The 17,667-nt window shown below is 44.8% G+C and overlaps 1 protein-coding gene across 1 annotated transcript in view; it reads left to right on the forward strand.

The window, feature by feature from the left end:
* PDE8A (phosphodiesterase 8A) overlaps positions 1-17,667 on the forward strand; it is a 104,343-nt gene that overhangs the window by 47,789 nt on the left and 38,887 nt on the right. The window contains exons 2-4 of the mRNA XM_019640173.1: positions 10,654-10,710; positions 12,081-12,271; positions 16,742-16,798. Coding sequence (XP_019495718.1) covers positions 10,684-10,710; positions 12,081-12,271; positions 16,742-16,798 — 275 coding nt within the window. The 5' untranslated portion in view covers positions 10,654-10,683. The remainder of the gene's footprint in view (positions 1-10,653; positions 10,711-12,080; positions 12,272-16,741; positions 16,799-17,667) is intronic.

Here is a 17,667-nt window from a genome sequence, read left to right on the forward strand (position 1 = left end):
TTGTGAATAGACTCCAAATTCCCATTTCTGGGTTAGCGGGTATGCAAGCACAGGCATTTTTGGCTTAACCTCATGCTCTAAGTGAAAATTTCAACCAGGAGTCATTTCTTACCATTTTAAATGGGAAAAATTACAGTTTATTGTAAATAAACTCAGAACTCTGGATCTATTTCCCAAAGCTTAACTGAAGCTTAGTAAAACACTATACGTAAATAACAGTCTACCATCCTAGGGTGTAAAGTGCTTACCAAACATTATGGTTATTAACAAACAGTTCCTTTGAATGCGCTAATGAGGGCATTTTGCCTGCCTTCCTGTAACCTGCCAGAGAGCGGCCCCCGGGAGGATGGTGCTGAGATGCCATCCTCTGCACCACCAGCTTTGGAGATGCACATCCGCTTTGATACTCCACGCTTTCCAAAATGCTTATACAGTTATGACGACTATGATGTTCTAACAAGTGTGCTTGGATTGTAATTTGAGACTTCCTGCATATCATTTTGTTGAAAACTTATTTGACTTCCGGTTTCCGGTTCTGCATGCAGGGAACTTGGAAGTCAACACTGTGTCTTAACATCAAGTAAAAAGCTGAGCAGACTGAAAAATCAACAGGTCTTCTTCAATCCATAAGAGAGGGGAAGACCCAGCGCAAACCGTTGTCCCAACATTTAAGAGAGAGGCAAATACAGGGAGTCACTGTTTACTGGGGACTCACGAGTGGAAACCTCTTCAGGGACCAGGGCGGGAGTAGGAAAACCTGCATTTTAACTGATGAATTGCTGGAGGCTCAGTGCACACAACTCTGAGAGTTAAAAATCTCCTGGGGGACTCTAGCCTAGGAGGGACCTCACAATATTGTGAGGTTTACCTCCAAGAACTTTGCCAGAGTCCCACAGTAAATATCAGGGGGAAAAAAACGTTGTCTATAAGAAACCCACTTTAAATATAAAGACACATATATGTTAAAAGTAAATGGATTGGGGAAAAAAAAGGTAAACGAATGGAGAAAGAGATATCATGCTAATCACTAATCAAAAGCAAGCAAGATTAGCTATATTAATTTCAGACACAGCAGATTTCAAAGTCAGGAAAGTTATCAGGGACGGAGAAGAGCACTAGACAGTGGAAAAGAGATCAACTCTCCAAGAAGACATAGCACTAGACCAATATCTCTCACGAATGTAGATGCAAAAATTCTCAACAAAATATTAGCAAATCAAATTAAGAAGTATAAAAAAGTTATATACCATAAGCAAGTGGTATTAACCCTAGTAAGCAAGGCTGGTTCAACATTAGAAAACCAATTAATATAATCCATCACATCAACAGACTAAAACAGAAAAATCACTTGATCCTATCAGTAGATGCAGAAAGAGCATTTGACAAAACCCAAATCTCATTCATGATAAAAGCTCTCAGTAAACTAGGAATAGAGGGGAGCTTCTTCAAACTGATAAAGAATGTCTACAAAAAGCCTACAGCTAACATCATACTTAATGGAGAGAAACTCAAAGCTTTCCTGCTAAGATTAGGTTCAGGGCGGTGATGTTCCCTCTTGTCACTCCTTTTTAACATCTCCCTGGAAGTCCTTGCTAATGCAGTAAGGGAAGAAAAAGAAAGGAAAGGTATACAGGTTGAGAAGGAAAACACGAACTGACTTTGTTTACAGGTAACATGGTCTGTACGCATAACTTGCCAGGATTTTGATTGGGATTGTATTAAATCTATAGCTCAAACTGAGAAGAACTGACATCTTGACAACACTGAGTTTTTCTATCCATAAACATGGACTATCTCTCCGTTTATTTAGTTCTGTTTTGATTTTGTTCATCAGAGTTTTGTAGTTTTCCTCATAGAGATCTTGCACATATTTTATTAGATGTATACCTAAGTATTTAACTCATTGTTTTGGGGTGCTAATGTAAATTATATTGTGTTAATTTGAAACTCCACTTGTTCATTGTTAGAATATATGGAAAACAATTGACTTTTTTAAAAAGATTTTTATTGGGGAATTGGGGGATGGGAACAGTGCTGGGGAATTGGGGGAAGGGGAACAGACAAGTTGCTGTCCTTTTTTTGTTCTTCAGTCTAGTTGTGGAGGACATTGCTTCACCGGCCCAAGTTGGCACCATCATTGAGCTCTTCCCGGGCGAGGCAGATCTGTCGCCAGCTTCTGGATGGCCGTTCACGGCGGCTGCTGGCCGCTCATGCTGGCTGCTGGCTACACACGGTAGTCCATGACAACTCACTGCAGCAGGGGCTGCAGCCTATGCCTTGGTCGCAGGCAACTCACAGCAGCCCAGCTTGAGCTGTTGAGCCAGGTTGAGCTGTTGTTCAGCATCTTAGCTGTAGAGGGCAGTGTCACTGGCCCTCATATGTGGGATCCGAACCGGGGCCCTCTGGCGTCCCAAGCCAGCTCTTAACCATCGCGCCACTCGGCCGGCCCCAATTTGTATTTCTTAATCCCTTCACTTTTTTCACCAAGCCCCCCAACTCCTCTCCTATCTGGTAAACATCAGTGACAACTGATTCTAACATCTATGTGGCCAGGCAAAAGACCCAGAATAGCCAACACAATATTAAAGAAGAAGAACAAAATTGGATGACTCACAGTACCTAGGCCAATAGATCATGGGACTGAATAGAGAGCCTAGAAGTAGACCCCCATAAATACAGTCAACTGATCTGTGACAAAGGAACAAAAGGCAACACTATGGAGCAAAGCTGGTCTCTTCAAGAAATGGTCTTGGACATCCCCATGCAAAATAAAGAATTTAGATAAGGTCTTCCACCCTTGACAAAAATCAACTAAAAATGGATCATAGACCTACAAGTAAAGTACAAAACTATGAAAATCCTAGAAGATAACATAGGAGAAAACATAGATAATCTTGAGTATAATGATGGTTTTTTAGCTATAACACCAAAGATGTGATCCATGAAAGAAATAATCGATAAGCTGGACTTCATTAAAATTAAAAACTTCTGCTCTGTCAAAGACAACATCAAGAGAACTAGAAGACAAGCCACAGAATAGGACAAAATATTTGCAAAAGACACAACTGATAAAGGAATGTTGTAAAAGTATACAAAGACCTCATCAAAACTTCAGTAAGAAAATGAACAACTGGATTAAAAGTGGGCCAAAGAGCTTACCAGGTATCTCACAGAGAAGATATACAGATGGCAAGTAAGCATATGAGAAGATGCTTCACATCATATGTTACCAGGGAAATGCAACTTAAAACAACCCACCTATTCAAATGGCTAGAATCTGGAACCTTGACAACACCAAATGCTGGCGAGGATGTGAAGCCCCAGGAACTTTCTTACAGTGCTGGGGGAGTGCCGAACGGCGCAGCCACTTTGGGAGACAGTTTGGCAGGTTCTTACAAAACGAAATACTCTTAATATACGATCTAGCATTTGCTCTCCTTGGTATTCACCCTAAGGAGCTGAAAACTTATGTCCACACAGAAACTGGCACAAGGATGTTTATAACAGCTTCATAGTGGCCAGAACTTGGAAGCCCCCAAGGTGTCCTTCAGTTGGTGATGGATAAATAAACGGGGGTCCATCCAGACAATGGAATATTATTCAGCACTAAGAAGAAATGAGCTCTCAGCCATGAAAGACGTGAAGGAAACTTAAATGCATATTGCTAAGTGAAAGAAGCCAATCTGAAAAGGACACATCCTTGTATGATTCTGGCTATATGACAGTCTGAAAAAGGCAAAACAATGGGAGACAGTAAAATGGTCAGGGGTGGCCAGGGATAGAGTTTGCAGGGAGATGACTAGGCAGAGCACAGGATTTTTAGGGCAGTGGAAATACCCTGCATGGCATTTTAATGATGGATACATCAGTATACATTTGTCCAAACCCATAGAATGTACATACCAAGAGTGCACCCCAAGGTAGATGAAGGGTTTGTTGTGATTATGATGTGTCAGTGGAGGTTCATCCTTGGTAAAAATTGTCCCATCTGGTGAATGATGTTGATGGTGGGGGAGGCTGTATACATGTGGGGGTATGAGGGAAATCTCTGTACCGCCTTCTCAGTTTTACTGTAAACCTAAAACTGCTCTTTAAACAGCTCATTTAATCCAGATGCCATTTTTTTGTTTTACACTCTGGGTTTGGAAAGAAAGGACCCAAACGGCTTTACCCTAGTATGTGACTCAATTCTGGTGTTCGGTTAGGATAATGTATAAAAGTCTTCTTGTACATATTTGCTGTTTATATTGACTGAAGGGAAAGTCAGGAACAGGTGAGGGGAGAAAACAGAGTAGGACAGTGAGGGTGGATGTATGGCGTACTTTACCTGCCCTGGGAGAAGGACCAGAGAAAGCAGGTGAAGCTTTGCCTCTGGCATGTCTTGGTGCCATCTTGTGGGTGGACCTGGGAAGGACCGAGCCACCCCACACCAGCTTTTCCTAGGATGCCTTGTAAAGCCCCACATTTCCACGTAACACTGATATGAAACTGCAAGTCACATATCACAGCTCCAGTCTAGGAATCAGTGGATTTGATTGTATCCTGTCCATCAGCGAGTTCTGATCTGCCTCCAGAACACCCCAAGTCCATGTACTCACCTCCCCAGAAACTGCTAGGCCAAGCTGCCACCCTCTCTCGCTTGGAATACTACTATGGAGGCTTCCTTCCTGGTCTCCTCGCCTCTGTTCTTATCTTCCCACTGTCCACAGGTAGCCAAAGGGATCTTGTTGAAAAATAAAAATCAGATCATATCATTTCCTCGTGTAAAACTCTCTAGTGGCTTTTCATGATAATGTAATAGAATGAAACCCAAGTCTCTTGTCCTGGCTTAGAGAGCTCATCCTCTTCCGGCGCCTGCCTAGCTGTGACATCACCTCCTTCCACTTCCTTTCCTCCAGTCCCCCCTGTTCCCACCAGAGGTCCTGTGCAACAGCTGTCTCCTCTGCTTGGTGCTCCTTCCTTCATTCCCTTCACGGCTGGCTCCTCCTGGTCATTCAGGTCTCGCCCTGTCATTGTCCCTCAGAGGGGCCTTCCTTGACTCTGGTTCTTGACTCTCCCTGTTAGACGGAGGTGTTATGTCTTGTTCTCTGCTGAATGCTCAGTGCCTAGGAAATTATTTCACACATAGTGGATGCTCAACAAAGATGTGTCGAACGGGAAAATCCTGCTTTCTGGGTTCTTGGGCTTATTTCAGCTAGATACACGTTAGCGTCAGGTGATTGTAAGTCATTCGCAGTGAGGCACGAAAAGACCCTGGGAATTAAATTCCTATTATTTGGGTCCCGACTCCCGCATTGCCACTTTCTAGCTGTTCAGCCATACTGCTCGGAGCTGCAGGTTATTCATCAGTAGAATGGAGTTAATGAGCTCACCTTACTCAAAGAGGAAGAACTAAATTGAAAGAAAACTATTTAGTACATAGTAGGTACCTTTCCGTATTACAGGTGCACCATGTTGTGTTGTTTCTGTTTTCCCCTCCTCCTACTCACTGCCAGGCTTAGGCACCGGTTCTTCACACTCCTGGTACCTTGCTCTGTGCTTGGCTGATAACATAGTTGTGGGTGGTCCACATGTGTCTCGATTAATTTGGACTCTTCCCACCTAAGAACTGATTCTTGTCCCAGCTGTGTTTTTGTGATCAAGTGACCACTCTTTGCCGAGAGAGAGAGAGAGAGAGAGAGAGAGAGAGAGAGAGAGAGAGAGACGAGATGAGCGTGAGGAGAGAGAGAGAGAGAGAGAGAGAGAGAGAGAGAGAGAGAGAGAGAGACGAGATGCCTACCTGCTGTACAGGAACACCTGGGGAGACAGTATTGCTCAGGACAAAATCCGATTTACATCTTCGCTATGATTCTTTACTGTATAGGTTTGTACACAATTAATGTGAATCGATCCCAGCATAACTTTGTGTTTCTAATAAAGGGGATGTAGGAAAAAGAGATCACATTATTCTTTTGGGGTTCCTAGTGCTTAGGCTTTTCGTAAGATTCCTTCCTTCCTTTATGAAAACCGGAAATGCTGTATGATATACACATGTACAATGTATAATCTGGTATGAGTATGATTTCTAGATAAATGGTTGATTCAGAAAGATTAGCTGTCAAGTAAACATTCATTCAAAGATACTTTATTTTTTAAAGATTTTATTGGGGAATTGGGGATGGGTAACAGCATTGGGGAATCGGGGAAGGGGAACAGACACGTAGACAAATTGCTGTTTTTGTTCTTCAGTCTAGTTGTGGAGGACATCACTTTACTGGCCCATGTTGATATGATCATTGTGCTCTTCCCGGGGGGAGGTAATCGGTTGCCAGTCGTTGGTTGGCCACTCACAGCGGCTCCTGGTAGCTCACACCGGCTACCAGCCGCTCACGCTGGCTGCCAGCCACTCACGTAGCTCACGGCAGCCCACTGCAGCCCACTGCAGCCCTGCTGCAGCCTACACTGTCGCCAGCGACTCACAGCAGCCCAGCTCCAGGTCGAGCTGTTGTTCATCATCTTGGCTGTAGAGGGCCAGCATCACTGGCCCTCAATGTGGGATCCGAACCGCAGCCCTGCTGCTCAGAGCTTGCGCTCCCAAGCGAGCTCTTAACCAGCTGAGCCATTTGGCCGGCCCTGAAAGATACATTTTTGAATGCCTGCCATGTGCCAGGCACTGTTTTGGATACTGGAAATAGAGCAATGAATAAAGCAGATAAATCCCCGTCTTCACAGAACTTACGTTCTAGTGGGAGAGACAGACAACAAAGAAGATAAATAACAAAGATGTAGTGGGGCAAATGGTGACCAAGAGCTACGGAGAAAGAAACAGCAGGCAGGAGAGAGGGGGGTCGGGGAGTAAGAATTGTAGGCAGGCTGGAATTATATGTCTCTTCCCTCTCCCACTCCCACCCATGATCATGATTCAAAACCTAGTCACTTTTCTTTTTGCGTCCCTTCTAAATGATGTTTGGTCAGTTAGGCAAACAAAAGAAATCCATTATGTGGTTCATCAAAGCTTCTAATAATTTATTTCATGCTTCTGTCAGCCATATTTACAAAAAAATTCTTTAAAATATTGAAGTACAGGGCCGGCCGAGTGGTGCAATGGTTAAGAGCTGGCTTGGGACGCCAGAGGGTCCCGGTTCCGATCCCACATATGAGGGCCAGTGACACTGCCCTCTACAGCTAAGATGCTGAACAACAGCTTGACCTGGAGCTGGGTTGCTGTGAGCCGCCGTCGACGGGGGTAGGCTGCAGCCCCTGCTGCAGTGGGTTGCCATGGGCTGCCATATGTAGCCAGCAGCCAGCGTGAGCGGCCAGCAGCCGCAGTGAGCGGCCGCCCGAAGCCGGTGACTGATCTGCCTCGCCCGGGAAGAGCGCAATGATGGTGCCAACTTGGGCCAGTAAAGCAACGTCCTCCACAACTAGACTGAAGAACAAAAAGGACAGCAACTTGTCTGTTCCCCTTCCCCCAATTCCCCAGCGTTGTTCCCATCCCCCAATTCCCCAATAAAAATCTTTTAAAAAAATAATAAAATAAAATATTAAAGTACAGACATCATCCTTATCTGATAGCCTAATCTTACAATCTTTTTAAAACAATAAATCTTAATAAATACATAAATATTTAAAAATCCAAGAGATTAAACTCAGCTCATGTTAATTACCCATGTCATTCAATGAGTACACTATATTACCTAAAAAGATCAGCTGCTTTTGAAGCTGAAAGAATAAATCAAAGCTGTGTTATCAAAATGGATTTGAAAATGACTATTTTCTCCTCAATATTCATGTAAAAAGTAAATGTTGAGAGGGCTGAGACCTGAAGCCTTAGGCCAGTTTGATTCTGATTTTCCTACACAGAGAAAAGACAAACATAGGCATCCCAGCAGCAGCTCTGATCCCCAACCCAGAGGCTCTGAGAAGTTGTTTACTCTTTTGGGCTCAGTGCTGACGTCCGCTCACTGAGTAATGTCATCAGATTTCCTGGTGGCGGTTATTTTGGGGGGGCCGTGGTAAGTAGTTGTCCGGCTCTGCTGGGACATGGCTCGACAGAGGTCCTGAGAGCCGGATGTATCCCGTAGACAGGATGTAGGGTTAAAATGCAGTCTCGTTAAGTAAATACAGTGCGTGTCCAGTGGTAAAACAGAACTGCCGAGACAGTGATGTTTTAAAATGATACTGCTAAAATTATACCAAGGTAAAAATTCATAACCCTTAAAAAATTAATCTAGGGCTTCTTTTGTTTCTTAAAATTAGTGCAATGGTGAGTTACTTTTGAAAGCTGAGATGTAGTTACGCTGTCCTTTGTAAAAGTTATTTTACCACTTTTGGTGTAGACCGTGTATCAGAGTTGTTTTCCCAAAAGGGATGAGGCTTTGGCCCTGAGGCAGCCACACTTTTCTCCCTCAGCTTGTGACCAACACTATACACATACACATATCTATATTTTTTTTAAATGACGCTAGTCATTAACATTTAAAAATTTTATTAATTATTGCCTTCAACTTTCTTTTTCTCTTCCTGGTTTCCTTAATTTTGTACTGCTGACTTTCTGAAACTTAGTGACTTGAAACCTTATTGACTTAATTCTTGTTTCATGACAAAAAGATTTAAGACTATGAATTTTGTGAGTAAAATTTAGCAGTATCCTGTTTTCCTTCTCTTTCCTTTTCCTTTCGTTATCTTTCTCTTTTTCTTTCTCCTGGTAGTGCCACTGTATTCCCCCAAACAGTAGGCCTATACCATTCCTTGTTCTTTCATTCATTCATTGCTTTAAACTTTGTTCAGAAAAAACAACAAAAAACTCCTCGTTCAGAGTGGCCCTGTTAGTGCCTCTTGCTGACCTCCTCTGTGCGCTGTGGGAATGTGATTATATAAACCAGATCTCCCTTAGAAGACTCTCCCGGCCCTCTTGAGTCATCTTCCCTCTGAGGTTCTGGCCTTGGCATCCAGCCATGCCTCTCACCATGAGGCTGGCCTGTAGCCTCAAGCTCAGGGGCTGGGGGATGCCGTGGGAGTCTGTTCTCCCCACCCTCCCACCCTGTTGCAGTCCCCCTCCTCATTCTGAGGTCTGGAATAGTGGTGATGCTCTTTCCTCTTAGGCTTCTTGAGAGACAAAACTGCTACAAAGTGAATCAGAAACTGAGCCGGTGTTCCATGCTTAGTAGACATCAGCTTAAAAATATACATGGACTTCCCCCATCACTCAGCAAGTTTCATCCATGTGTTTACAGTGGGATGGGTCCTTCCCTGAGGGGGAGGTTGGAGGTGGGCAGCAGCTGGGCAATGTCTTGTGGGAAGGCTCACAGGTCCCATTCTTCCACTGCTGTGTTCTAGTTACGGAGTCACACTGTCACCAGAGGCCCAGCGGAGGGAGGGATGCCGTCAGCACATACAGTATTTCCAGGGAAATTGCAAACTATGTCCCTTCCTCTGTGTAGTGACCCGGCTCCAGAGTTCATCCCTAGGTGCTGATTTCAGCCCCACATTCTCCCTCCCTTGGACTCTTTTGTGCAGCACACACACCGCCCAAACCCTCCAGGGGCCCTGGGTTTGCAGCCCAGGTTGTAGAACTAAACAGACTGGTCAGTGGGATCCTAGCTGCCACATGCTGGCTGTGTGGCCTGAAACCAAGGACTTGGAACCTGTTTTCCAACTGCGAACCCTGACCACGTGGCTGTGAAGATTCATTGAGGTAACCACGTGTGTTCAGCCCTCAGCACCGTGCCAGGGATAAGAGTGTGCCAACTGTTTCTCACAGAGGTTTCTTTGGCTGAGGTCCCATGGCTCCAACTGCTGGATTTCATTATTTCTGTGCCATTTTATTTTATTTTTTAAAGATTTTTTATTGGGGAATTGTGGGATGGGAACAGCGCTGGGGAATTGGGGGGAAGGGGAACAGACAAGTTGCGGTCCCCTTGCTCTTCAGTCCAGTTTTGGAGGACATCGCTTCACTGGCCCAAGTTGGCACCATCATTGCACTCTTCCCGGGCAAGGCAGATCAGTTGCCAACCTCTGAACGGCTGCTCATGGTGGCTGCTTGGCCGCTCACGCTGGCTGCTGGCTACACACGGCAGCCCGTGGCAACCCACTGCAGCAGGGGCTGCAGCCCATGCCGTCGTCGGCGACCCACGGCAGCCCAGTTCCAGGTTGAGCCGTTGTCCAGCATCTTAGCTGTGGAGGGCAGTGTCACTGGCCCTCACATGTGGGATCCAAACCGCGGCCCTCTGGTGTCCCAAGCCAGCTCTTAACCAACGCGCCACTCGGCCGGCCCTCTGTGCCATTTTAGATGTAAGGTTTCATTGTTCATCAGGGGAAGATAGAAGTAGGCATGGGAAGGACCAATGTTCATTCAGTATCGAATCTTTACAGGCTCTTTATATTGTAGTCTCGTTGGATCTTTGGAACAAATGAGAAATTGAGGCTGAGGGAGGCTGAGTAATTCACTTAAAGTCACACACAGCTTGGAAAAGTGAAGCTGGGACCCAACTCATCTTATTTCCCCCTCCCTGCCCTCCACCTTTCCTGGGATTCCTCTGACTAATAACCATTTACTTTATGTAATTTTTCTCTAGAGTTGAAATTGCACTTTCATCTGCGGCTATGATTGGAGAGAAAATTTTAAGCAAGCTTACTTTTTAAAAAATATTGAAGCAAATCTCTTTCTTGCAGGTAGCAGTAGCTGATGTGCAGTTTGGCCCCATGAAATTCCAAACAGATCAACTCCAGGTAACAAGAACTATGCTGTGATTTTCACATGTTGATTTTCTTTAAAGAGGGCAGGAAGAGAGCCTGAAGTTACACATGGAAAATAGTGTCCTATTTCAGATAATAGTACTGGTGATGTAGTTACGTAAGAGAATGCACCTTTCTTAGAAATACACACTGAGGCATTTAGAGTTGAAGAAATGTCTGCAACCTACAATAAAAAGTGTATAGTGTGTCTGTGTGTGTCTGTGTGTGTAGGCCGGGAGGAAGCAAGGAAAGGCGGCAAAATGTTAACAATTGATGAAACTGGAAGAAGGGTATCCTAGTGTTCATTGTCATTCGCAACTTTTCTGTAGGTTTGAAATTTTCCAATATAAACAAGCAATAGCATGTTCTTCCCTGTGCTTCTGAATCGGCTCTGTCAGGGAGAAAATATCTATAAATTGTTTAATTCAAAATATTAGAGAAAATAACCAATTGAAATTTAGCTCCAAACTGTTTTCATGTTTCCTGCACATAGATGCGGAGATGTGTTCTCTTAATTCTCTGCATTTGTGGGATTTGTGCACGTGGGGAAACTTAGGAGAACCAAGCATTGAGGGTCAGGGTTTCTGTTGGCTCTGCAGCCTCTGTCTCACAGGCTGCTCGCCTCTCCCTTTCCACCATTGTCCCCATTGAGTCAGTCTGCATCTAAAGGGAAGGGAGCAGTGTGCTCCTGAACCAGGTCTGGCTGGGGCCCGGCTGGATGGGGAGAAGCAACAGACCAGGCCTGGCCAGGCCAGGGCACAGCTAGCCGCCATCGTGGGCACAGGCACAGGTGCTGCCTAGCGCACCTGGTGCTCTTCCTGTGTCACTTAACTGACAGGTTTTGAGGTGTAACATTTGAGTCAACTTTAAATCTCCTCTTTTATAATCAAAGTAAATTTTTTTAACTTGGAGGAATTACATAAAATCTTGAGTCAGAACATTTAAATACATTATTTAAAGTATTAAGTATTCTAGGCGTTTGACCAATATATTAGCATTTTTCACTGAAGTATGTACCTAGTTAATTTACTGTTAACTAAAATAAATGTGTGGTTTAATTAATTTAGTTTCAAGATAAAGTGCTGGATCAAGCCTTTGTTGAGTTCAGCCAGTGGGTTTATGAGCAGAAGTAAGTATGTGACCCATGTACTTGGACTTGTAGCCTAAGAGCAGCTAGACTAGCACTTGTGTCCAGAAGCTCAGGGATAATGCCCCTGAGAAGAAGGATTTGTAGCAACAGATTATGTTCACATCTGAATACCTGCCTTAAAACACTTAGGAGTTTTCTGTGCTTGTTAAGGAATGAAATTCTAACAACATCTTTAAAAAAAAGAAAAAAAAGTGTTTGCGCTTTTTTGATCCAGGTACTTTTAGTGTTTACCAAAGAAGATAACCAGTGTAACGGATTCTGTAGGGCATGTGAAAAAGCAGGGTTCAAGTGTACAGTCACTAAGGAGGCTCAGGCTGTCCTCACCTGTTTCCTGGCCAAACATCATGACATCATCATCATAGACCACAGAAATCCCCGGCAGCTGGATGCAGAGGCGCTGTGCAGGTAAGCCGGAGACTCGGGCCTAAATGGTCCCACTGGCATTTGTGACACTAATGCAACCCAGAGATATGTTCAGTTAAATTCAGTGTCCTTTAAGTGGCCTCCCATGCATGTAAAAAGAACAAGACATTACATTAGAACATCATTATTTCAAGCTCTGGTCTTGATCTCTTTTGGTTTGCTTTGCTTAAATCGGTAAGAAAATATGAATGAGAACCATTAAGAATTAAGATGAAACCCAATATGTAGTTCACCTTAACTGTCAGCTGCATATTACTGCAACAAGTTATTACAGTTTTCCAGATGTTTGAAAATTGCCTTCTAATGTTAGGTGAATGTACTTTGTTTATAATACTTGCAGATTATCAATAGCATGAGAGAATTCTGGGTAGCAGACATAAATCTAAGAAAAGTACTTTTTAAATAAAGTTATTTGCCACTCGTGAATGCAAAGGAAAGTGAAACATCTGTTTTTACTTAATAGAAAACTTTATTTGGGGGAACATGAATCACCCTTTTAATATAATGTAAATTTTCATAACATTAATTTTAAGGGCATTTAAAATCTTGCCTTTAGGAGATAGAAAAGACTTAAACCAAATATAACAAGGGTTAAAAAACTGAGATCACAAGAAAAAGGCATGCTATTGAAAGGGTATTTGCAGAGACACGGTGATTTCCATGCACTAGTCTCCTTGGTGGTGAGCACCCACCTTTCTTTCCGGTAGTCAGACGAGGTGATTCACCCGACCCAGACCCTTTCCTGTAGAGCTTCCCCTGTGGTTTTGACCTGTTGCCTGCCTTGCTGGCTGTGTTCTTCTCTGGTTTCTGTCTGGCTGATTGCACTAAGCCATTGTCAGTGTAGCTCAGATTTGTTTGACGTGTTGCCTGGCCCATCTGTCACCTGGCACATCCGTGAGGGATTGTGGCCCAGGAGATGTGGAGGGCGGCCCAGATCCTGTGCTCGGCTCTCGCCCTGACCAGCTGCTTGCCTTTGGGCGACTCTGCTGTCTCTGGGATGTGTTTTCTCAGCTGTAAATTTGGAACATTTGGTTTCCAAGAGCCTCTGTTTCTAACATTGGATGGATGTCACTCAGAGGAATGGAAGAAACTATCTGAGGTCCGTGGTGCTTGGTGGTCTGGGTGGGATGCTGCAAGGCAGGAGAAGATCTACGGGAGGCCAGAGAGCCCAACAGAAATGGAAATGAGGTGCCAAGGAAAACTTGGCCTCTTTCGCTGTCTTGTCCATGCCCAAACCTAGCCGCAGGTATGTGCTGGACGATGGAAATTTGTACTTGATTACGCTGGGTCATCCTGTGTCATAAAAGAAAGGCTAAGGTGTGGTAGTTAGGATCCACCTTTTTTATTTTGGTAAAATGTACGTAACGCAAAATTATGCTCCACCTTTTAAGGGAATAATCTACTGTTACACATTGTGGGAATATTCTAAACAAATAGGGTTAATTCATTCAGCAAATTTTTATTGACATGTGAATAAAATTTTATGCAATTTCAAAATAAGGAACGTGAAGTGGGTTGCTTACCATGTGGTTTAGAGCAGCATAGACTGTCTCATATGTGCATAACGTGTCCTCTACAAAGTCCCCACCACCTTCCTTCTAGTCTCCGCTGGGGCTTAGGGTTTCCCAGGGGAAGACTTGACTTCCAGAAGGCCTCCTTCCTTCACGTGAGCCCCTTTGCCCAGATTTGACCCACGATCTCTGGGCCAGGTCCAATCCCTTCCCCAGGTTGGCACCATTTCAGGCTAGGAATTGTCTCTCTGAATGGAGCCTCCTCAGAATGGGGTTCCATATTGCAGCCTAATCAAGGTGCCTCCCATCATAGCTCTTACAAGAGTTCACACTCGGTGTCTAAGCAGAGCAGTCACCTCCCCTGTGCTAGCCAGAGAGCAGACCTCTGCAGATGCACCCCAGTCACGTTCCTTCCTGATGGCCGTGTCACAGGCCTAGCCAAGAATCTCAGGTCTTCTCACCAGCTCTGTTCTGCCCTATCATCTCTGTCCTGTTGGTTGGGGATTGTGGGGAGGGGGCTTTTGCCATTGGTAGTGAGTATCTTTCTAAAGATAAGAGCAGGCCTCATCTTTTTTCTGATTTCTTGAACTCTGCCTCCCTAATGATGATGCCAAGTCGTTTCTTTTTAGTTTTCATGAATTCTAAGATAAAGGATGTTATTTTTCAGCCCAGGTTCTTGACATTTCTGTTTCCTACATAGTTCTTCCTTCTTCCAGACCAGAAAAAGTCAGGAGTACACACTGCCTTTTTATACAGCGTTACACCTCCTGTGCCGGACCGGCTTGTCTCCAAGAAATGAGGTCTCCCCTCCCACTCTGTCTCCAGTCCAGGGCCCTCGCTCCTATCCCGAGTCGGCTGTCCCCAGAATTCCTTACTGAGCTCACCTGATGGTAGCCTACTTGATATCACACCGCTCAGATCTCTGTTTTTCTTCTAAAATGAAAGCTGGTTTGAGATGGCTGGCCGCATACTTAAATTTGCCTTTTCTCCCTCTAAATCTTTGTGATATGATAGAAATACAAACCAAGAAGTACAGTGTCCTAAGAAGTCATGGAAATGCCATTTGTGAGTCCATGCTCTCATTCCCTGTTTAAAATTGGTGCGAGGGTGAGTGAGGATTAGCCAGCGGGCTGGGAAAGTGAACGGGCCCATCTGTGTGAGTGTGTGCCATGCAGTCACCCTGCCATAGCTTAGGCGTCCCTTCCCATGGGCCCTTCTCTGGGACAGTGAGCTTGGCCGTTCTCCAGGCAGGGAGATCATGGCTGGGCTGGGGATTGGTACCTGGTCTGCGAGCTCTGCAGTGACCCGTCCAGAGGACCCTTCCAGTAGAGCCATGCAATGCTCCTTAGGTTGGCTTCCTCTGGAGAGGAGAGGCAGATGGAAGCTAGAGGGGTAGAGTGGACCCTGGGAAAAGCAGACGTGTGTGTGTGTGTGTGTGTGTGTGTGTGTGTGTGTGTGTGTGTGTGTGTGAGAGAGAGAGAGAGAGAGAGAGAGAGAGAGAGAGAGAGAGAAATGTGAGCCACATGACCCATGAAAGACTGGTCCCTAGAGCTGCCTTTTCATCCCTGAGCCACTCCTCTACCCTAGATCTAGTCTGCATCCATCGTTAGACTCGAAGCTTTTCTCAACCTGAGTTCCATGAGAAAGTTAAACCTCTGCCCTAAGGCAAGGGTGGGCACAGGGGAACATACTCTCACCCTTTCACTTAGGTACGTACTGACTATGGCTGCTTTCATGCCACAGTGAGAACTGAGTAGTTGTGACAGAGTTTGTATGGCTTGCAAAGCCTGAACTATTTACTATCTGTCTGGTCTTTTGCAGGAAGTTTGCCCAAACTGAGGCGTCCTTTGTATATGATCAATGAATGTCTCTCTTGCCTGTGTTGTGTACCATCCTCGGGAGAATTGAGAAATAGTTGCTCAAGTCATTTTCTGTGTTCTGTGAGTCAGAAGTGTTTCTCTTTCTTGAACTAACAGAACTGAAGTAAGGCAGTACGTGCCCGCTGTTCTCTGTCCCTCCCTGGACACATTCTCCAGCAGACCAGCACACCTCTGACTTGGTTGGGCAGTCTAAGTGCGGTCCCCTCCTTCTGAGTCTCCCAGGGGAGTGAGCGGCCTTCCTTCAGTCCCAGGGCCGAGCTCCTCCCCTTCCTGTGGCCTGGTCCTTCTCCTTCCCCCAGTGTTAGCTGAGTTCAAAGCCATTGCGTTCTCCAGTGCAGCAGTTTCTTTTCTTTCTCCCACTCATCCATGTCATGTTTATTTCTGTTCCCTCTGATCTCTTGGCTGGGTTTCAATTCCCCAGGTTCCCCCGGGAGCTGCTTCTCCAGCGAGTTGCTTTACTCCCTGGGGAGCCTCCCACGCCTGTGGGGAATGTCCATGGTGCACTGTCTCCCTTCTTGACTTTTCTGTCAGGTGCTGATTCTCTTATTTGGGGTTGATAAGAATACCTTGCATTTCCTAGGTTGGAATTTTTATTGTTACTGTTTTTGCCTACGTTCTACCTAGGAGCTCTTCTTTGTTTGTACTGCTCAGGGTACAGTGGAGAGCCAACCCTTGGTTTGTCATTCCACTGTAGTCAGGGCCATCCATTGTGGGGATGCACATGAACTTGCATTCTCTTTGATCAGAAGAGACAAGTGACCCCTCACATCATCCACCTGAAAGCACTAGGTTAACAAAGACCAGCACAAGTAGAAGGCCCATCATCTCAGCCAGCTGTTAGTCACACCCCATCATTATTAGGGTCACCACAGTCCACCGGTTAGGAGTTTGTCCCCAAAAGGGAGAAAGATCAGTAGCCAACAAGGTGAGTCCAGACTGGGAAGGGAGCTTTTTCTCCCCTTTCTGCCTCTCCCCCAACTTTCATTGTTCTACCAAAATTGTCTAAGTGTATTTATTCTTTTAAGAATTGTTTTTATTTTAAAATTTGGGTTTTTTTATAGGTCTATTCGAGCATCAAAATTCTCAGAAAATACAGTTATTATTGGTGTAGTACGCAGGTAAGCTTTCATTTTTTTGAAATGAAATTCAGGTGTCAATGTAATGCTTGCTCTTAACAGAGGCCTGAGTGACAGCTCGCAGGCTGTGACCGCACCCCCCCCCCCCCCCGGTTTAGTTTGGCCTTTTCTTCTTTCTTCTTTATTTTCTTTTGCTTCACCATCCACCAGTTAACTTCATGGCAGGAGTTCCTACCCGCATGCTTGAGTTTGTGATTTTGGACTGTCTTTCAGTTTAGAAATAGGCAAGGAGCATCCCATTCCTGAAAGCGTAGGTGTTTCCCGGGGCTGCCTTCCTAGGCTCTTCTAAGTCCAAACGCCTACAAAGAGTTAACTATACATAAATGGAGGAAATCTTCCATTCATCCTTAACTTGGGAGTAAGGAAGGATACAAATATTTGTACTGCCCTGAGGAGAAGGGCAGTATTCAAATAAATGTTATTTAGCATCTATATTTATATAGATAGGAGAAATGCTTCTGTGCCCTTGAAACTATTTTCCTGAGCTTTGGCCGGTAGAAGAGAACTTTTTATTCTTTATTTTTTTTATTGAAGTCACACTGGTTTATAATATTATATAAGTTCCAGTGTGCAGCATTGTAATTCAACATCTGTATATATGACATGTGCCTCCTACCAGGCTCTAGATTCCTTCTGTCACCACACTGCTCTTCCCCTTCACCTGTTTCACCCTCCCTCTGGTGTTTTTGTTTTTTTTTTAATAGCCTCGCAGACAAAAATAGGAAAGGATTTAGTTTAAATTAAAACGTTGCCATATCAGGGCCGGCCGAGTGGCGCGATGGTTAAGAACTGGCTTGGGATGCCAGAGGGCCCTGGTTCGGATCCCACATATGAGGGCCAGTGACACTGCC

The sequence above is a fragment of the Hipposideros armiger genome, unplaced genomic scaffold (genome assembly GCF_001890085.2).
Source record: "Hipposideros armiger isolate ML-2016 unplaced genomic scaffold, ASM189008v1 scaffold_48, whole genome shotgun sequence".
NCBI lineage: Eukaryota > Metazoa > Chordata > Mammalia > Chiroptera > Hipposideridae > Hipposideros > Hipposideros armiger.